A 22454-nucleotide genomic window follows, 5' to 3' on the forward strand; every position below is an offset into this window, starting at 1 on the left:
TACGACATGATTCCATATGTGTTATTTCATAGTTTTGATGTCTTCACTATTATTATGCAATGTAGAAAATATAAAGAAAAATCATTTAATGAGTAGGTGTGTCCAAACTTTTGACTGGTACTGCGTACTTGTTTTTGTCACAAGAAGTAATGTATTATGTTTTATTAAATAAATACGGCATTTGTTTTATAAACCGCAACATTTAGATGAGTCATGACATAAAAATAATTACATGTTTGGGCTGAAGTAAATTGAAAAGGTTTCAAATGCTCGAACCTAGCTCTGTAATAATAATTTGATTTAAAAAAAACAATTCACCTTTTTAAAACTAAAATGAAATCGCTGCAACAAAATAGTTTTTGTTGATATTTACATAAATTTGCTAGAAAAGCGTCTGAAACCTTTAACTCCCTAACCAAACTCTGTGGTTCTCTGTTTGCTTCATCTCTCTTTTACTAACTGCTGTTTCTGCTGTTCTCCTGAAACTGTGGAGTCCTTGTTTTTCTTTTCTTTTTTCCTCTTGACTGATCTTTCATTTCCTCTGCAAGCCGCTGCTGTTGCTGCTACTACCAGTACTACCACTCCTGGCACTGGGGCTTTTCCCCCAGGTCCTGCTGCTTTCCATTGTCCCTCAGTCAACGAAGGTACAACCAACCCCTGACAACATTGCCCTCTAAACTATATACTCTCTCTATCTTCATCTTTCTTTCTCTCTCTCAGTTTCAATTCTCTCTGTTTCTCTCTCTCCCCTCATCTGCAATGCGCTCATCTTCCCCTTGGTCCAAATAGTGCCCCATCTCGGTCATGTTCAGTCTGTCTGTTCTGGTCCGTCTTTTTGGTGTCTTTTTGTCCTGGTGATTGTCCCAAGTCTGTCAGTCTTTCCTTACAGGACCTATATTCACAATGCGTCTGAGTTTTATTTCTTTTTGCTGCCTTTTATAAATCCTAATGAGTAAGGCAACTGGATGCTTTGTGAATACGGTTCCAGATGTCACTGTGTATGTACTGTGTGTGCATGCTCTTTCCGCCTGGGAGAGAACACTACCAGAAAACACAAGCAACACCTCCAGCTGAGTCACAGGGACCCGCTTGGCTTTTTTGTTCTCTCTTTTATGCAGTGCTGAATTTCAAGTTGTATTTTTCAGCTGGATTTGTAGTACCATTTTTCCAGTTGTATTTTTTTAAATGATCTAAACAATTTAGATTTTTGTTAAAATAGGAAAACTAAAATGTGGTTTTTGTTTTCTCCTTTAATCACCAGAAAACATAGATTTTCATGTTAATTCAATAGATTCACAGAAACATACACTTTCAGGATAAATAACATTTTTAAAAGGATCTAACATTTTCTCTGAAGAATCTAAATAGGCGAGCATGTTCACTGATATTTGCAGTGCAACAGATTGTTGCTTTATTCTCCTTAGTGGCCTTTAATTCTTTACCAAAAGGCAGATCCATTGGCAAATTATTAAACAATTGTTTGTTGCAATTATTATTTTTTTAAATATATGTTGTAATTTTTTATCTCGAAGCCTTTGATTAATTAAATAATACATTATTCATTTTACAAAGATAGTGACATAGATGCCCCTGACATTTTGTTGAATTCTATAGTGAGTAAATACAGTTCCTTCAGAAAATATTCATACCCCTTATTCCACATGTTACAGCCTGAATTCAAAATGGATTTAATTTGAAATTGATTTTACCCCATAATGACAATGAAAACATGTTTTTAGAAATATGTAATGTACATAAGTATTCACACCCCTGAGTCAATAATTTGTACCAGCACTTTTGGTGGCAACTACAGCTTTGAGTCGTCTTGGGTATGTCTGTATCAGCTTTGCACATCTGGATTGGGGGATTTTCTCCCATTCTTCCTTGCAGGTTTTCTCAAGCTCTGTTAAGTTAGATGGGGATTGGCGGTGAACTGCAATCTTCAAGTATTTCCACCGATTTTTCAGTCTGGGCTTTGGCTGGTCCACTCAGACTTTCACATTCTTGCTCTGAAGCCATTCCAGCGTTGCTTTGTCTGTATGCTTGGGGTCATTGTGACGCAGGTTCTCATCAAGGACTTGCCTGGCTCCATTCATTGTCCCATCTATCCTTAACCAGTCTCCCCAGTCCCTGCTGCTGAAAAGCATCCCCATAGCATGATGCTGCCACCACCATGCTTCACGGTAGGGATGGTGTTAGACGGGTGATGGGCTGTGCCTGGTTTTCTCCAGAGCATGATGCTGCCACCACCATGCTTCACGGTAGGGATGGTGTTAGACGGGTGATGAGCTGTGCCTGGTTTTCTCCAGAGCATGATGCTGCCACCACCATGCTTCACGGTAGGGATGGTGTTAGACGGGTGATGAGCTGTGCCTGGTTTTCTCCAGAGCATGATGCTGCCACCACCATGCTTCACGGTAGGGATGGTGTTAGACGGGTGATGAGCTGTGCCTGGTTTTCTCCAGAGCATGATGCTGCCACCACCATGCTTCACGGTAGGGATGGTGTTAGACGGGTGATGAGCTGTGCCTGGTTTTCTCCAGAGCATGATGCTGCCACCACCATGCTTCACGGTAGGGATGGTGTTAGACGGGTGATGAGCTGTGCCTGGTTTTCTCCAGACAAAGCGCTTTGCTTTGAGGCCAAAGAGCTCAGTTTTTGTCTCATCAGACCGCAGAATCTTTTGCCTCATGCTCAGAGTTTTTCTTGTGCCTTTTTTTGCAAACTCCAGGCGTGCTGTCATATGCCTTTTTCTCAGGAGTGGCTTCCATTTGGCCACTCTCCCATAAAGCCCAGACTGGTGAAGTGCTGTAGAGACTGTTGTCCTTCTGGCAGGTTCTCTCATCTCAGCCAAGGAACTCTGTAGTTCTGTCAGAGTTGTCATTGTGTTCTTGGTCACTTCTCTGACCAAGGTCTTTCTTGCTCGGTTGCTTTGTTCTGATTGGACGGCCAGCTCTAGGCAGAGTCTGGCTAATTCCATATTATTTCCCAATGATGGCGACCTCTGTGCTCTTGGAAACGTTGTTTTATACCCTTCCCCAGATATATGCCTCATCACAATTCTATCTTGGAGATCTCCGGACAGTTCCTTGGACTTGGTATAGATTCTGCTCTGACATGAACTGTCATCTGTGGCACCTTATATAGACCTGTGTGTTTCTTTCTAAAGAATGTCCAAAACCATTACATTTGGAACAAATGGACTCCAATCAAGTTGTAGCAACATCTCATGGATGATCAAAGGAAATTGGATGCACCTGAGCTGAATTTGGAGTGTCATAGCAAAGAGGTGTGAATACTTATTTAAATGAGATTTCTGTATTTCATTTTCCATAAATTTGCAAACATTTCTAAACTTATTTTTTCACTTTGTCATTATAGGGGTATTGTGTGTAGCAAGGTGAGAGGGGAAAAAAAACATATACATTTAATCCATGTTGAATTCAGGCTGTAACACAACAAAATGTGGAATAAGTCAAGCGTTATCAGTACTTTGTGAAGGCAGTGTAAATACTGTTTCATTAGCGTTATACATAACAGAACCACACTGAAATGAAGGTAAGTACTTATTGTATGGGGCAGCACTGGATTCTACCATACGACGTTCATATACAAATACATTTTGTATGCTGTGCATCCCCCAAATCGGCAAGATTTAATCCCAAACCATATATTTATATGATATATGTGAATAGGATGCATACCATTGTTGGATATTAAATACGCTCTTCTGCATTCATATGTTATTTTTGATAACATTCAAAGTGATTCAGATTGTCCACAAGCTCCTGTTGCTTCCTAGGTGTTGCTTCATACGACTGTCTGAAGCTTCTAGGAGCTTCCAAATATTGTCTCTTTTTTTTCTCTCTCTTTTCTTTTTAAATGCGCCCGTGAACGGTTGTTTGGATGTGAAAGTGTGTGTGTATGTGTAGTTGGTGTGTGTATGGGTGTGAACGAGATTGAATATTTGGTGTGCCTGTCTACTACCCTAGGTCACTGTGTCGCTCTGTGACTGCTGTTATAACCCCTGCCCGTAGGTCACTGTGTCGCTCTGTGACTACTGTTATAACCCCTGCCCCTAGGTCACTGTGTCGCTCTGTGACTGCTGTTATAACCCCTGCCCATAGGTCACTGTGTCGCTCTGTGACTACTGTTATAACCCCTGCCCATAGGTCACTGTGTCGCTCTGTGACTACTGTTATAACCCCTGCCCCTAGGTCACTGTGTCGCTCTGTGACTACTGTTATAACCCCTGCCCCTAGGTCACTGTGTCGCTCTGTGACTGCTGTTATAACCCCTGCCCCTAGGTCACTGTGTCGCTCTGTGTGACCTTGCGGCTGCTATTTTAACCCCTGCAGGTTGGAGCCAGCTGGCTGCTATGCACTGTGTGATGCTACCTGACCTGCTGGGCCTGGACAAGTTCAGACCACCTCTACTGGAGATGTTGGCGCGCCGCTGGCAGGACCGCTGTCTGGAGGTAATGCACTATAGAAATATTTCAAATCATTCTATTTCAACGTAAACACTCTGGTAGACAGAATAAGAGGGACAGGCCAGGGTTAGTGGAGCTGGGTGAGGGGGCCAGGGTTAGTGGAGCTGGGTGAGGGGCCAGGGTTAGTGGGGCTGGGTGAGGGGCCAGGGTTAGTGGGGCTGGGTGAGGGGCCAGGGTTAGTGGGGCTGGGTGAGGGGCCAGGGTTAGTGGGGCTGGGTGAGGGGCCAGGGTTAGTGGAGCTGGGTGAGGGGGCCAGGGTTAGTGGAGCTGGGTGAGGGGGCCAGGGTTAGTGGAGCTGGGTGAGGGCCAGGGTTAGTGGAGCTGGGTGAGGGGCCAGGGTTAGTGGAGCTGGGTGAGGGCCAGGGTTAGTGGGGCTGGGTGAGGGGGCCAGGGTTAGTGGGGCTGGGTGAGGGGGCCAGGTTAGTGGAGCTGGGTGAGGGGCCAGGGTTAGTGGAGCTGGGTGAGGGGGCCAGGATTAGTGGGGCTGGGTGAGGGGGCCAGGATTAGTGGGGCTGGGTGAGGGGGCCAGGGTTAGTGGGGCTGGGTGAGGGGGCCAGGGTTAGTGGGGCTGGGTGAGGGGGCCAGGGTTAGTGGGGCTGGGTGAGGGGGCCAGGTTTAGTGGGGCTGGGTGAGGGGGCCAGGGTTAGTGGGGCTGGGTGAGGGGGCCAGGGTTAGTGGGGCTGGGTGAGGGGGCCAGGGTTAGTGGGGCTGGGTGAGGGGGCCAGGGTTAGTGGGGCTGGGTGAGGGGGCCAGGGTTAGTGGGGCTGGGTGAGGGGGCCAGGGTTAGTGGGGCTGGGTGAGGGGGCCAGGGTTAGTGGGGCTGGGTGAGGGGCCAGGGTTAGTGGGGCTGGGTGAGGGTGAGGGGCCAGGGTTAGTGGGGCTGGGTGAGGGGCCAGGGTTAGTGGGGCTGGGTGAGGGGCCAGGGTTAGTGGGGCTGGGTGAGGGGCCAGGGTTAGTGGAGCTGGGTGAGGGCCAGGGTTAGTGGAGCTGGGTGAGGGGCCAGGGACAGGGGCTCTCGGTTTCGAAAGTCCCTCCTCTCCTGTTCACTCTATTCCCTCTCCCTCCTCTCCTGTTCACTCTATTCCCTCTCCCTCCTCTCCTGTTCACTCTATTACCGTTCCCTCATACTGGAAACCGTCCTGTGTTGCTCCAGCAAACTCCAAGGGTTGTTGGTGCGATTCCCGCTGGGGCCACCCATTTGAAAATGTCTGCACACATTTTACATTTTTAAGGCGATTTGGAATAAAAGTGTCTGCTAAATGACATATATTGTTTTATTAGCTTCCATAACCTGTCTGTCCACCAGCGTACGCCCTGAGAGACTGACAGGATTATTACCTGTTGGGATGTCTCTGTTAGCTGCTGATGTTAATGTCCTGGGGCTTCCTCCACTAGGTGAGAGAGGCTGCCCAGGCCCTGCTCCTGGCTGAGCTGCGGAGGATTGGTCAGTCAGGCAGGAAGGACACCATCGACCTGTGGGCTCCCTACCTGCCCCAGTATGTTGATCAAGTCAGCTCACGTAAGTCTACGCCGTGTGTCTTTTTGTGCCTGCGTACCGTCTTCTGAGAACGATGGTCTTTTGAGCTGGGTGTGCGTGCGGGGATACAGTCTATAACATCAGTCGGCAGTCAGTCACATTCATATTCTACAGCCAACCTCGGGCAGAGCTGCCCTTCCTTTATCTGTTTTAATGTGTTCTCAGTTCTTTACAACACCGTCAAACAACACTGTTATTTCCTATCTGCTCTTTGTCCGTCAGAACAAAAGTTGTGGGATAGAGGGGCTGGGAGCTCTTATTATAAACAACGAAGAACGAAAGAAATGTACTAGAACACGGAACGAAAGAATGGATTGTCAGCGGCTGATCGAAGCCTTAGAATTGAGCTTCTGTGCTATGGCGTGAGCGTTGAGACGGGAAGAGGGGTGTGTGGGGAGAGGGACTTGTGTTTCTTTACACACAGCTCCTGTATTGATCACACAGCTCCTGTATTGATCACACAGCTCCTGTATTGATCACACAGCTCCTGTATTGATCACACAGCTCCTGTATTGATCACACAGCTCCTGTATTGATCACACAGCTCCTGTATTGATCACACAGGTCAGATGTTATTGATAGTGGGCATAATCAAGAGAAGCCAGGCTTCACAGCGTCACCGCTTCCCTGTCGTCACCGCTTCCCTGACGTCACCGCGTCACCGCTTCCCTGACGTCACCGCTTCCCTGACGTCACCGCTTCCCTGACGTCACGGCGTCACGGCTTCCCTGACGTCACGGCTTCCCTGTCGTCACGGCGTCACCGATTCCCTGTCGTCACGGCGTCACCGCTTCCCTGTCGTCACGGCGTCACCGCTTCCCTGTCGTAACACTGTATGGGACAAACACACACAATGCATGGGAAGGCAGTGTGAGAGTGTCACAGTGGTGTTTTGAAAGTGGACTAACTGTGTTATTGAGCTGCTGAACCATCCCCTGATAGAGGTGAATATCTTGTTGAAGTGTGTGTGTGTGTGTCTGCTATGCGATGTGAGGGTGTGTGTGTGTCTGCTATGCGATGTGAGGGTGTGTGTGTCTGCTATGTGATGTGAGTGGCCATGCCTCTCAAAGCATTAACCAATTAGCCCCATCCCAGCCTTTAGCCTGACCCTACAATCAGGGTTTATTTACTGGTTAAATACATTAGACAAGGTAATGAGGCTATCCCAGCCAGACAGACAGACAGACAGACAGCCCATCACATAGATCTGTTCTTACATCTAAAACACTGCTGTGGAAGAACCCGTCACCGTAAATTCCGGACTATAAGCCGCAACTTTTTTCCCAGCTTTGAACCTCGCGGCTTAAACAATGACGCGGCTAATATATGGATTTTTCCCGCTTACATTTTTTTTTTTTTTTTAATTAAACACATTCTGTGACGTGCTCAGTTTTTTGGCGGCATGAAGCTTTCATTAGACCAATGAAATTGCCGAACGGGTTAACGTCAAACAACTTTTTTTTTTACTGTTTAGATTAAATCGAGCGCTCTCAAACTTCCCATCATTCTGATTACGGTAGTCATTTTGTCACCCTCATCATGGCAAAGACACGGAGAAATGCATATGATGCAGCTTTCAAGTTGAAGGTGATTGATCTGGCTGTTGGAAAAGGAAATAGAGCTGCTGCATGGGAGCTTGGTCTTAATGAGTCGATGATAAGACGTTAGAAACAGCAGCGTGAGGAATTGACTCAGTGCAAAAAGACAACTAAAGCTTACTGCTATTTTTTTATTTTTTGTTACAAGCCGTGTTTCGTTAAAGCCTATTTATTTTTGTTACAAGCCGTGTTTCGTTAAAGCCTGTGTAAAGTTCATTTGTTTCAATGTACCGGTAGGCACCTGCAGCTTATAGACATGTGCGGCTTATTTATGTTCAAAATAATAGTTTTTTTTTTAATTCAGTGGGTGCGGCTTATATTCAGGTGCGCTTAATAGTCCGGAAATTACGGTAATATATAGTGCACTACTTTAGTAGTATATAGTGCACTACTTTAGTAGTATATAGTGCACTACTTTAGTAGTATATAGTGCACTACTTTAGTAGTATATAGTGCACTACTTTAGTAGTATATAGTGCACTACTTTAGTAGTATATAGTGCACTACTTTAGTAGTATATAGTGCACTACTTTAGTAGTATATAGTGCACTACTTTAGTAGTATATAGTGCACTACTTTGTGCAGGTGTTGTTACACGTGGTCTGCCACTACGAGGACCATCAGCTGTCCGTCCTGTCTCCCTGTAGCGCTGTCTTAGGCGTCTCACAGTACGAACATTGCAATGTTTTGCCTTGTTTTGCCTTGGCCATCTGCAGTCCTCATGCCTCCTTGCAGCATGCCTAAGGCACGTTCATGCAGATGAGCAGGGACCCTGGGCATCTTTCTTTCGTTTTTTTCCCCAGAGTCAGTAGAAAGGCCTCTTTAGAGTCCTAAGTTTTCATAACTGTGACCTTAATTGTAAGCTGTTAGTGTCTTAACAACCGTTCCACAGGTGCATGTTCACTAACTGTGTATGGTTCATTGAACAAGCATGGGGAAACAGTGTTTAAACCCTTTACAATGAATATCTGTGAAGTTATTTGTGATTTTTACCAATTATCTTTGAAAGACAGGGTCCTGAAAAAGGCATGTTTCTTTTTTTGCTGAGTTTATATATAATATAATCATTACCGAAGGTGAATCTAACATGTCTTGTCATTATGTTGTTTAGTATGTAGATAAATAATATTTAATCCATTTCGAATTTGGGCTGTAACAAAATGTGGAGTAAGTCAAGGGGTACTTTTTGTAGTTACTTGACACAATGGAAATAATAAACAAAAAAACAGAGCAAACTAGAATGCCATTTGGCCCTAAACAGAGAGTACACAGTGGCAGAATACCTGACCTCTGTGACTGACCCAAACTTACAATAGCAAGCATAGCCTTGCTATTGAGAGAGTCCGCCGTAGGCAGACCTGGCTCTCAAGAGAAGACAGGCTATGTGCAACACTGCCCACAAAATGAGATGGAAACTGAGCTGCACTTTCTAACCTCCTGCCAAATGTATGACCATATTAGAGACACATATTTCCCTCAGATTACACAGACCCATAAAATAATTCAAAACAAACTAATTTTGATAAACTCCCATATATACAGTTGAATTCTGAAGTTTACATACACTTAGGTTGGGGTTATTAAAACACGTTTTTCAACCACTCCACAAATTTATTGTTAACAAACTATAGTTTTTGGCAAGTTGGGTAGGACATCTACTTTGTGCATGACACAAGTCATTTTTCCAACAATTGTTTACTGACAGATTATTTCACTTATAATTCACTGTATCACAATTCCAGTGGGTCAGAAGTTTACATACACTAAGATGACTGTGCCTTTAAACAGCTTGGGAAATTCCCTAAAATTATGTCTTGGCTTTAGAAGCTTCTGATAGGCTAATTGACATAATTTGAGTCAATTGGAGGTGTACCTGTGGATGTATTTCAAGGCCTACCTTCAAACTCAGTGCCTCTTTGCTTGACATCATGAGAACATCAAAAGAAATCAGCCAAGATCTCAGAAAAAAATTGTAGCCCTTCACAAATCTGGTTCATCTTGGGAGCAATTTCCAAATGCCTGAAGGTACCACGTTCATCTCTACAAACAATAGTACCCAAGTATAAACACCATGGGACCACGCAGCCGTCATACCGCTCAGGATGGAGATGCGTTCTGTCTCCTAGAGATGAACGTACTTTGGTGTGAAAAGTGCAAATCAATCCCAGAACAACAGCAAAGGACCTTCTGAAGGTGCTGAAGGAAACAGGTACAAAAGTATCTATATCCACAGTAAAACGAGTCCTATATCGACAACCTGAAAGGCCGCTCAGCAAGGAAAAAGCCACTGCTCCAAAACCGCCATAAAAAAGCCAGACTACGGTTTGCAACTGCACATGGGGACAAAGATCGTAATTTTTGGAGATATGTCCTCGGGTCTGATGAAACAAAAATAGAACTGTTTGGCCATAATGACCAACGTTATGTTTGGAGGAAAAAGGGGGATGCTTGCAACCCAAAGAACACCATCCCAACCGTGAAGCACAGGGGTGGCAGCATCATGTTGTGGGGGTGCTTTGCTGCAGGAGGGACTGGTGCACTTCACAGAATAGATGGCATCATAAGGCATGAAAATGATGTGGATATATTGAAGCAACATCTCAAGACGTCAGTCAGGAAGTTAAAGCTTGGTCGTAAATGGGTCTTCCAAATGGACAATGACCCCAAGCATACTTCCAAAGTTGTGGCAAAACGGCTTAAGGACAACAAAGTCAAGGTATTGGAGTTTCCATCACAAATCCCTGACCTCAATCCTATAGAACATTTGTGGGCAGAACTGAAAAAGCGTGTGCGAGCAAGGAGGCCTACAAACCTGAATCAGTTACACCAGCTCAGTCAGGAGGAACGGGCCAAAATTCACCCAACTTATTGTGGGAAGCTTGTGAAAGGCTACCCGACACGTTTGACCCAAGTTAAACAATTTAAAGGCAATGCTACCAAATACTAATTGAGTGTATGTAAACTTCTGACCCACTGGGAATGTGATGAAAGAAATAAAAGCTAAAATAAATCACTCTCTACTATTATTCTGACATTTCACAATCTTAAAATAAAGTGGTGATCCGAACTGACCTAAGACAGGGGATTTTTACTAGGATTAAATGTCAGGAATTGTGAAAAACTGAGTTTAAATGTATTTGGCTAAGGTATATGTAAACTTCCGACTACAACTGTATTAGGTGAAATACCACAGTGGGCCATCACAGTAGCAAGATTTTGTACAAATCTAAATAAAGCCCATTGAATTGAGACTTTATCTCTATTCAGCAGTTAAAGTATTCAGACCCCCTTTGATTTACATATTGTTACATTACAGCCTTGTACAATTTTTTTTTTTAAATAAATAAATACATTTAAAAAATGCATGAAATGAAATGTATGCATTCACTACTGTAAGTCGCTCTGGATAAGAGCGTCTGCTAAATGACTAAAATGTAAAATGTAAATGTAAAATTAATTCAATCGCTTTTTTCCCTCATCAATCTACACTCGATACCCCATAATGACAAAGCAAAAACAGGTTTTTATAAATTTTAGGAAATGTATTAAATATAAAAAATGAAGTATCACGTTTCATATGTATTCAGACCCTTTACTCAGTACTTTGTTGAAGCACCTTTTGGCAGCCATTTGAGCATCAAGTCTTCTTGGGTATGAAGCTACAGCTTGGCACACCTGTATTTGGGGAGTTTCTCCCATTCCCCTCTGCAGATCCTCTCAAGCTCTGTCAGTTTGGATGGGGAGTGTTGCTGCACAGCTATTTTCAGGTCTCTCCAGATATGTTCGATCTGGTTCAAGTCCGGGCTCTGGCTGGGCCACTCAAGGACATTCAGAGACTTGTCCCAAAGCCACTCCTGCGTTGTCTTGGCTGTGTGTTTAGGGTCGTTGTCCTGTTGGAAGGTAAACCTTCGCCCCAGTCTGAGGTTGAGCGCTCTGAAGCAGGTTTTCATCAAGGATTTCTCTGTACATCTTTCCCTCAATCTTTCCCAGTCCCTGCCGCTGAAAAACATCCCCACAGCATGATGCTTCCACCATCATGGTTCACGGTAGGGATGGTGCCAGGTTTCCTCCAGATGTTTGAACTCTTTGGCTGAATGCCAATCTTGCTTTCATCAGACCAGAGAGTCTTGTTTGTCATGGTCTGAGTCTCTCCAGCATAAATGCCAGATTGGTGGAGTGCTGCAGAGATGGTTGTCCTTCTGGAAGGTTCTCCCATCTTCACAGAGTAACTCTGGAGCTCTGTCAGAGTGACCATCGGGTTCTTGGTCACGTCCCTGTCCAAGGCCCTTCTCCCCCGATTGCTTAGTTTGGCCGGGTGGCCATCTCTAGGAAGAGTCTTGGTGGTTCCAAACTTCTTCCATTTAAGAATGGAGGCCACTGTGTTTTTGGGGACCTTCAATGCTATAGAAATGTCATGGTACCCTTCCCCAGATCTGTCTCGAGACACAATCCTTCCTCTGTGCTCAAAAGACAATTCCTTCAACCTCACGGCTTGGTTTTTGCTCTGACATGCACTGTCAACTGTTAGACCTTATATAGACAGGTGTGTGCCTTTCCAAATCATGTCCAATCAATTGAATTTACCACAGGTGGACTCCAATCAAGTTGTAGAAACATCTCAAGGATGATCAATGGAAACAGGATGCACCGGAGCTCAATTTCGAGTCTTTGTGATATCATTATGTGGCATTGTGTGTAGATATGCTTAGGATATTGTTTTATTTAATACATTTTAGAATAAGACTGTAGTAACATAATTAAATGTGGAAAAGTCAAAGGATCTGAATACTTTCCGAAGGCAGCGTATTTGTGACTTTCAGAAATAGAGACACGGAGGCTGAAGTTAAAAGCTGTTTCTATCTGCCTGCCTGCCTCCCGGGCTGAATAATTAATGCCAAGTGGAACCTCCCCAGGGAGCCGTCCTCCTCTTCCCTCCATCCCTCTCTACATTTCTCCATCCAGCACACAGAGGATATCTTTATCCCCAACATCCACCCTGATTCTCCTCTGTGTGTTGCTGCTGTGTGTGGTCCTGGAAAAGAGAGAGAGGGATTGTGCCATGTACACAACAGTGGAGCCACCAGGCCACACTGACGGGACAGACACCGGTTGGCTCTGGGGAACAGCTGCCATGGCAACGGACCCTTGCTGCTCAGTCTAGTGTTACCACGGGGAGGGAGAGATGGTGAAAGTGAGGGAGGGAGGGAGGGAGAGACAGAGCGCGAGAGAGTTAACTTTTGTTTATTTATTTCACTTGCTTTGGCAATGTAAACATGTTTCACATGCCAATAAAGCCCCTTAAATTGAATTGAGAGAGCTGTGGCGGCTGACCTCAGCAGGGGAACAAGGCGGCAGGGGTCATTGAATCTGATGTATTTTCGTTTTCCTCTGCAACGCTCAGCACTCCTCTCTCTGCCTCCCAAAGCACTCTGGGACGGGTCTCTGGTCTCTCTGCCTTCCCAAAGCGCTCTGGGACGGGTCTCTGGTCTCTCTGCCTCCCCAAAGCGCTCTGGGACAGGTCTCTGGTCTCTCTGCCTTCCCAAAGCGCTCTGGGACGGGTCTCTGGTCTCTCTGCCTCCCCAAAGCGCTCTGGGACGGGTCTCTGGTCTCTCTGCCTTCCCAAAGCGCTCTGGGACGGGTCTCTGGACTCTCTGCCTTCCCAAAGCGCTCTGGGACGGGTCTCTGGACTCTCTGCCTCCCCAAAGCGCTCTGGGACAGGTCTCTGGACTCTCTGCCTCCCCAAAGCGCTCTGGGACAGGTCTCTGGTCTCTCTGCCTTCCCAAAGCCCTCTGGGACGGGTCTCTGGTCTCTCTGCCTCCCCAAAGCGCTCTGGGACGGGTCTCTGGTCTCTCTGCCTGCACTGCTACATGGCTGTTGGACTGGCAGCATGTATACAGGGGTTTGGTCCAGGCAGGGGGAGGGAATGTGACAGACCCCATCTAGACCAGGGTTAGAATTGACTCACCACACACTACCATTCTAATCCAGATAGCTGTATGTACACTACCATTCTAATCCAGATAGCTGTATGTACACTACCATACTAATCCACATAGCTGTATGTACACTACCATACTAATCCACATAGCTGTATGTATCTATACTACGTGTGGTACTAATCCACATAGCTGTATGTACACTACCATTCTAATCCAGATAGCTGTATGTACACTACCATACTAATCCAGATAGCTGTATGTACACTACCATACTAATCCAGATAGCTGTATGTACACTACCATACTAATCCAGATAGCTGTATGTATCTATACTACGTGTGGTACTAATCCAGATAGCTGTATGTATCTATACTACGTGTGGTACTAATCCAGATAGCTGTATGTACACTACCATACTAATCCAGATAGCTGTATGTATCTATACTACGTGTGATACTAATCCAGATAGCTGTATGTATATATTTGCTTGGTGCAGGGACTCCAGACTTGCATGTGGAAAAGCACCACTGGACCTACAGTACTATGCCCTTAAGTGAAGACTAGCTAGATGTCCTACCTGCTGTTAATTCTCCTGTCGTAAACTTTAGACTTCCTCTGCACTTAAACAGATCTGTTACAGTGGAAAGGTCACTGATGCACAATGGTGTACACAAGCGCCCATGCTGAGACACACACACACACACACACACACACACACACACCCACAAGGCCATGTTGAGGTAGGAGAGCCAAACTAAGGCAATGAATAAGTGACCTTTTACAGGGAGGTAAATTTACAAGAGCATAAAATGGAAACCAGTTTATTCCTATGAGGAGTATGTTGTTGATATGGCATGGAAAACAGCCATTGAATTATTTGTTATTATTGGAGAAATGTTAACCGAAAGGTTAACGATGAGTTCTCTCTTTTTTTTAAATCCAGTTTATTTCTGAGAAATGTATTTATACGTACACTATGTGACAAAGTATGTGGACATCTCCTTTCAAAATGATGGGCATTAATATGTTGGTCCCCCTTTGCTGCTATAACAGCCTCCACTCTTCTGGGAAGGCTTTCCACTAGATGTTGGAACATTGCTGCTATAACAGCCTCCACTCTTCTGGGAAGGCTTTCCACTAGATGTTGGAACATTGCTGCTATAACAGCCTCCACTCTTCTGGGAAGGCTTTCCACTAGATGTTGGAACATTGCTGCTATAACAGCCTCCACTCTTCTGGGAAGGATTTCCACTAGATGTTGGAACATTGCTGTTATAACAGCCTCCACTCTTCTGGGAAGGCTTTCCACTAGATGTTGGAACATTGCTGCAGGGACTTGCTTCCATTCAGCCGAAAAGATCATTAGTGAGGTCGGGAACAATGATGTTGGGCGATTAGGCCTGGCTGGCAGTCGGTGTTCCAATTCATCCCAAATGTGTTCGATGGGGTTGAGGTCAGGGCTCTGTGCAGGCCAGTCAAGTTCTTCCACTCCAATCTCGGTAAACCATTTCTGTATGGACCTCGCTTTGTGCACTGGTGCATTGTCATGCTGACACAGGAAAGGGCCTTCTCCAAACTGTTGCCACAAAGTTGGAAGCACAGAATCGTCTAGAATGTCATTGTATGCTGTAGCGTTAAGTTTTCCTTTCACTGGAACTAAGGGTAGGCTGGACAATAGAACGAGTCAAAATTCGCCCAAGGCTGAAAAACGGCAGCTAAACTGGAACACTAGCGCGAGCCCATATCAAATGAATGGAATCGAACGTTCTCAGAGCCTGTTTTGGCTGGAGTGAAGCTTAGAATTCCATTTAGCCTAAATGGCACCAAAAAATGTATCCCTTCTTATTTTACCACTACAATCTGTTCTTAGGACAAAACTGAAAAATAACTTGTGTAGAAAGTAAACATCCGCACCTCAATGGTGCCAAGTGTGCTTATGTCTGCATAATGAGGAAGTAGGGGGGGGGGGGGGGGAATGGAAACTTCGGACTATTTCTGGTCTAGCGTTTGACGACAACGAGATACACTGCCCAGACTTACATCATTCGAAAGAGGAGATTCTCATGATTAGCATGGTGTCCGAATTGAAGAAAAAAAAAAATGTAAATATACACATTGGGAGATATTGGTCAAAATAAACAGACATACCTATATTTCCCCTATAGGAAACAATGGGACGACCTCAGAGTTCCGTGAATAATGTGTTGTTTACATTTGAACTATAAACAACGTGAGCTGGTATCATTGCCAACTATAGCGAAGCTGTCGTTGTGACATAGTACATCAAACTGGGATCAGAACGTTCAGAAGGAGAGTTGGTGCCACGGTGCTCAATAGAACTAATAGGAGCTGGCAGGGTGAAACATGACCTAAAATAAGACCTGTTTTGTGTGATTACTTCAAAACTACGACAGGCAGCTGGGATATATGGTAATATTATGAAACTGGGCTCCACCGCGGCTGCAATGAACTAGTTTTTATTAGAAAAAAAAAGCATTGTTAAAAATGTCATGTGTCCAGCCTGTTAAGGAACCTAGCCCAAACCATGGAAAACACGCCCAGACCATTATTCCTCCTCCACCAAACTTTACAGTTGGCCCTCTGCATTGGGGCAGGTAGCGTTCTCCTGGCATCCGCCAAACCAAGATTCGTCCGTCTGACTGCAAGATGGTGAAGCGTGATTCATCACTCCAGAGAATGCGTTTCCACTGCTCCAATGGCGGCGAGCTTTACACCACTCCAGCCAACACTTGGCATTGCACAATGGTGATTTTAGGCTTGTCTGTGGTTGGTTGGACATGGAAACCCATTTCATGAAGCTCCCGACGAAAGGTTCTTGTGCTGACGATGCCTCCTAAGGCAGTTTGGAACTCAGTAGAGACAATTTTTACGGGCTTCAGCACTCGGCGGTCCCGTTCTGTGAGCTTGTGTGGCGGCTGAGTCGTTGTTGTTCCTAGACGTTTCCACTTCACGTTAACAGCACTTACAGTTGACCGGGGCAGCTCTAGCAGGGCAGACATTTGATGAACTGTCTTGTTGGAAAGGTGGCATCCTATGACTGTGCCACGTTGAAAGTCACAGAGCTCCTCAGTAAGGCCATTCTACTGCCAGTGTTTGTCTATGGAGATTGCATGGCTGTGTGCTCGAATTTTATACCTGTCAGCAACGGGGTGTGGCTGAAATGGCAGAATCCGTTAATTTGAAGGGATGTCCACATACTTTTGTATATCTAGTGTGTATGTAATAGTAGTATAGGGAATATCAATCCCTTTATCTCGTGGGTTAGATAGTCTGGGTAGTAAATGTATGGCTGGTTATTGTAATATAGTTTTAGTGACGTGAAATGTGTTTCTGGCTAACACGGTGGATGCCTCTTCCATCCAGGCACTAGTCTCTGTCTGTAGTGATGTTAACTGTCCTCTCTGTTACTGAAGGGCCCAGTATATAGCTTGGTGTGTTATTAACCCAGTCCTCTCTGTTACTACAGGGCCCAGTATATAGCTTGGTGTGTTATTAACCCAGTCCTCTCTGTTACTACAGGGCCCAGTATATAGCTTGGTGTGTTATTAACCCAGTCCTCTCTGTTACTACAGGGCCCAGTATATAGCTTGGTGTGTTATTAAACCAGTCCTCTCTGTTACTACAGGGCCCAGTATATAGCTTGGTGTGTTATTAAACCAGTCCTCTCTGTTACTACAGGGCCCAGTAGACAGCTTGGTGTGTTATTAACCCAGTCCTCTCTGTTACTACAGGGCCCAGTATATAGCTTGGTGTGTTATTAAACCAGTCCTCTCTGTTACTACAGGGCCCAGTATATAGCTTGGTGTGTTATTAAACCAGTCCTCTCTGTTACTACAGGGCCCAGTATATAGCTTGGTGTGTTATTAAACCAGTCCTCTCTGTTACTACAGGGCCCAGTATATAGCTTGGTGTGTTATTAAACCAGTCCTCTCTGTTACTACAGGGCCCAGTATATAGCTTGGTGTGTTATTAAACCAGTCCTCTCTGTTACTACAGGGCCCAGTATATAGCTTGGTGTGTTATTAAACCAGTCCTCTCTGTTACTACAGGGCCCAGTATATAGCTTGGTGTGTTATTAAACCAGTCCTCTCTGTTACTACAGGGCCCAGTATATAGCTTGGTGTGTTATTAACCCAGTCCTCTCTGTTACTACAGGGCCCAGTATATAGCTTGGTGTGTTATTAAACCAGTCCTCTCTGTTACTACAGGGCCCAGTATATAGCTTGGTGTGTTATTAAACCAGTCCTCTCTGTTACTACAGGGCCCAGTATATAGCTTGGTGTGTTATTAAACCAGTCCTCTCTGTTACTACAGGGCCCAGTATATAGCTTGGTGTGTTATTAAACCAGTCCTCTCTGTTACTACAGGGCCCAGTATATAGCTTGGTGTGTTATTAAACCAGTCCTCTCTGTTACTACAGGGCCCAGTATATAGCTTGGTGTGTTATTAAACCAGTCCTCTCTGTTACTACAGGGCCCAGTATATAGCTTGGTGTGTTATTAACCCAGTCCTCTCTGTTACTACAGGGCCCAGTATATAGCTTGGTGTGTTATTAAACCAGTCCTCTCTGTTACTACAGGGCCCAGTATATAGCTTGGTGTGTTATTAAACCAGTCCTCTCTGTTACTACAGGGCCCAGTATATAGCTTGGTGTGTTATTAAACCAGTCCTCTCTGTTACTACAGGGCCCAGTATATAGCTTGGTGTGTTATTAAACCAGTCCTCTCTGTTACTACAGGGCCCAGTATATAGCTTGGTGTGTTATTAAACCAGTCCTCTCTGTTACTACAGGGCCCAGTATATAGCTTGGTGTGTTATTAACCCAGTCCTCTCTGTTACTACAGGGCCCAGTATATAGCTTGGTGTGTTATTAAACCAGTCCTCTCTGTTACTACAGGGCCCAGTATATAGCTTGGTGTGTTATTAAACCAGTCCTCTCTGTTACTGAAGGGCCCAGTATATAGCTTGGTGTGTTATTAAACCAGTCCTCTCTGTTACTACAGGGCCCAGTATATAGCTTGGTGTGTTATTAAACCAGTCCTCTCTGTTACTACAGGGCCCAGTATATAGCTTGGTGTGTTATTAAACCAGTCCTCTCTGTTACTACAGGGCCCAGTATATAGCTTGGTGTGTTATTAAACCAGTCCTCTCTGTTACTACAGGGCCCAGTATATAGCTTGGTGTGTTATTAAACCAGTCCTCTCTGTTACTACAGGGCCCAGTATATAGCTTGGTGTGTTATTAACCCAGTCCTCTCTGTTACTACAGGGCCCAGTATATAGCTTGGTGTGTTATTAAACCAGTCCTCTCTGTTACTACAGGGCCCAGTATATAGCTTGGTGTGTTATTAAACCAGTCCTCTCTGTTACTACAGGGCCCAGTATATAGCTTGGTGTGTTATTAAACCAGTCCTCTCTGTTACTACAGGGCCCAGTATATAGCTTGGTGTGTTATTAAACCAGTCCTCTCTGTTACTACAGGGCCCAGTATATAGCTTGGTGTGTTATTAAACCAGTCCTCTCTGTTACTACAGGGCCCAGTATATAGCTTGGTGTGTTATTAAACCAGTCCTCTCTGTTACTACAGGGCCCAGTATATAGCTTGGTGTGTTATTAAACCAGTCCTCTCTGTTACTACAGGGCCCAGTATATAGCTTGGTGTGTTATTAAACCAGTCCTCTCTGTTACTACAGGGCCCAGTAGATAGCTTGGTGTGTTATTAAACCAGTCCTCTCTGTTACTACAGGGCCCAGTAGACAGCTTGGTGTGTTATTAACCCCCTACAGTCGATTTCCGCTCCCCTGCGGAAATCTAATTGCCCCATGATCTCTCTGCTCTGCTCAAGGCCACTGGTGTAGTGTTATCAGGAGATTACTGTGAGGGCCCCCTCTACCCGGGCCCCCTCTACCTGGGAGGGAGGGAGGGAGAAATGGGTAGCTAGACACGCTTCCTGGATGAATGTTTCTGGAATAGCTACTAACACATTGTCATGTGGGGTAAAGTTCATTCAGAAAGTTTTCAGACCCTTTGACTTTTTCCTCCTTTTGTTATGTTACAGCCTTATTCTAAAATGGATTAAATACATGTGTTTTTTTCATCCATCTACACACAATACCCCATAGTGACATCACAATACCCCATAGTGACATCACAATACCCCATAGTGACATCACAATACCCCATAGTGACATCACAATACCCCATAGTGACATCACAATACCCCATAGTGACATCACAATACCCCATAGTGACATCACAATACCCCATGTGATCAAATACCCCATAGTGACATCACAATACCCCATAGTGACATCACAATACCCCATAGTGACATCACAATACCCCATAGTGACATCACAATACCCCATAGTGACATCACAATACCCCATAGTGACATCACAATACCCCATAATGACAAAGTGACAAAAGTCAACAACAACAAAAAATTGTGTGCAAATGTATATATTTTTTTTTTTAAATGACTTATTTACATAAGTATTCAGACTGTTTGCTATGAGACTATAAGTTGAGATCAGGTGCATCCTGTTTCCATTGATCATCCTTGAGATGTTTCTACAACTTGATTGGAGTCCACCTGTGGTAAATTCAATTGATTGGACATGATTTGGAAAGGCACACACCTGTCTATATAAGGTCTAACAGTTGACAGTGCATGTCAGAGCAAAAACCAAGCCATGAGGTCGAAGGAATTGTCCGTAGAGCTCCGAGGAAGGATTGTGTCGAGGCAAAGAGCTGGGGAAGGGTACCAAAAACATTCTGCAGCATTGAAGGTCCCAAGAACACAGTGGCCTCCATCATTCTTAAATGGAAGATGTTTGGAACCACCAAGACTCTTCCAAGAGCTGGCCGCCCGGCCAAACTAAGAAATCAGAGGAAAAGGGCCTTGTTCAGAGAGGTGACCAAGAACCTGATGGTCACTCTGACAGAGCTCCAGAGTTTCTCTGTGGAGATGGGAGAACCTTCCAGAAGGACAACCAACTCCGCAGCATTCCACCAATCAGGCCTTTTATGGTAGAGTGGCCAGACGGAAGCCACTCCTCAGTAAAACAAGATTCTCTGGTCTGATGAAACCAAGATTGAACTCTTTGGCCTGAATGCCAATCATTATGTCTGGGGGAAACCTGGCACCATCACTACGGTGAAGCATGGTGGTGGCAGCATCATGCTGTGGGGATGTTTTTCAGTGGTAGGGACTGGGAGACTAGTCAGGATCGAGGGACTCCTCTCCGCTTGATCAGAGCAGAGTTATTAAAACTGTGGACCCTCTCCTATGTCCTAAATCGTTAGTTGGGGGGGGTCAGGTTCTGGGGCACAATTATTTACATGAAGTCTTTGTTTCTCTCTGTCTCTGTGAGTACTGTTCCCTCCCTCCCTAGAGAGCTTCAGACGCTGCTCAGACAGCATCCCTCCATGGCTTCCTGCTGTACCAGGAAGTGGTAAAAGTGGATGTCATTTAGAGCTGGTTATGCGTCCCAAATGGCACACTATTCCCTATATAGTGCACTACTATAGACCCTATTCCCTATATAGTGCACTACTTTAGACCTGAGCCCTATGGCACACTATTCCCTACGTAGTGTCATACTTTAGACCAGAGCCCTATTCCCTACGTAGTGCACTACTTTAGACCAGAGTCTATGGGCCACAGCGGAGGACTGTTAAGTGGAAGCAGGTAATAAAGGAAGCTGGCAATTAAAGTCTGGAGATGTTGCTTCTTCCTCTAACTACACTGGAAGGGTGTGTGTGTGTGTGTGTGTGTGTGTGTTACAATGGAAGGATGAGCTGCTGCGTTCAGAAAGCCTCCACATGGAAACAAACACTGTCTGTCTGACTGAAACCCCCACAGATGTACCCTCTGCTGTTGACTGTAACCCCCACAGATGTACCCTCTGCTACCGACTGTAACCCCCACAGATGTACCCTCTGCTACCGACTGAAACCCCCACAGATGTACCCTCTGCTACCGACTGAAACCCCCACAGATGTACCCTCTGCTACCGACTGTAACCCCCACAGATGTACCCTCTGCTACCGACTGTAACCCCCACAGATGTACCCTCTGCTACCGACTGAAACCCCCACAGATGTACCCTCTGCTACCGACTGAAACCCCCACAGATGTACCCTCTGCTACCGACTGAAACCCCCACAGATGTACCCTCTGCTGCTGACTGAAACCCCCACAGATGTACCCTCTGCTGCTGACTGAAACCCCCACAGATGTACCCTCTGCTGCTGACTGAAACCCCCACAGATGTACCCTCTGCTACTGACTGTAACCTCCACAGATGTACCCTTTGCTGCCGACTGTAACCCCCACAGATGTACCCTTTGCTGCCGACTGAAACCCACACAGATGTACCCTCTGCTGCTGACTGAAACCCCCACAGATGTACCCTCTGCTGCTGACTGAAACCCCCACAGATGTACCCTCTGCTGCTGACTGAAACCCCCACAGATGTACCCTCTGCTACCGACTGTAACCCCCACAGATGTACCCTCTGCTACCGACTGAAACCCCCACAGATGTACCCTCTGCTACCGACTGAAACCCCCACAGATGTACCCTCTGCTACTGACTGAAACCCCCACAGATGTACCCTCTGCTACCGACTGTAACCCCCACAGATGTACCCTCTGCTACCGACTGTAACCCCCACAGATGTACCCTCTGCTACCGACTGAAACCCCCACAGATGTACCCTCTGCTACCGACTGAAACCCCCACAGATGTACCCTCTGCTACCGACTGAAACCCCCACAGATGTACCCTCTGCTGCTGACTGAAACCCCCACAGATGTACCCTCTGCTGCTGACTGAAACCCCCACAGATGTACCCTCTGCTG

The 22454-nt window shown here is 45.5% G+C and overlaps 1 protein-coding gene across 3 annotated transcripts in view; it reads left to right on the forward strand.

Moving 5' to 3' along the window:
* LOC106572123 (WD repeat-containing protein 7) overlaps window positions 1-22454 on the forward strand; it is a 376679-nt gene that overhangs the window by 126880 nt on the left and 227345 nt on the right. For 2 of the 3 annotated variants that reach the window (XM_045693965.1, XM_045693962.1), the window contains exons 19-21: window positions 549-644; window positions 4359-4477; window positions 5888-6011. In XM_045693965.1, coding sequence (XP_045549921.1) covers window positions 549-644; window positions 4359-4477; window positions 5888-6011 — 339 coding nt within the window. The remainder of the gene's footprint in view (window positions 1-548; window positions 645-4358; window positions 4478-5887; window positions 6012-22454) is intronic. The other variant, XM_045693964.1, reaches the window with a different exon arrangement.

Source organism: Salmo salar, chromosome ssa01 (genome assembly GCF_905237065.1).
Source record: "Salmo salar chromosome ssa01, Ssal_v3.1, whole genome shotgun sequence".
Lineage (NCBI taxonomy): Eukaryota > Metazoa > Chordata > Actinopteri > Salmoniformes > Salmonidae > Salmo > Salmo salar.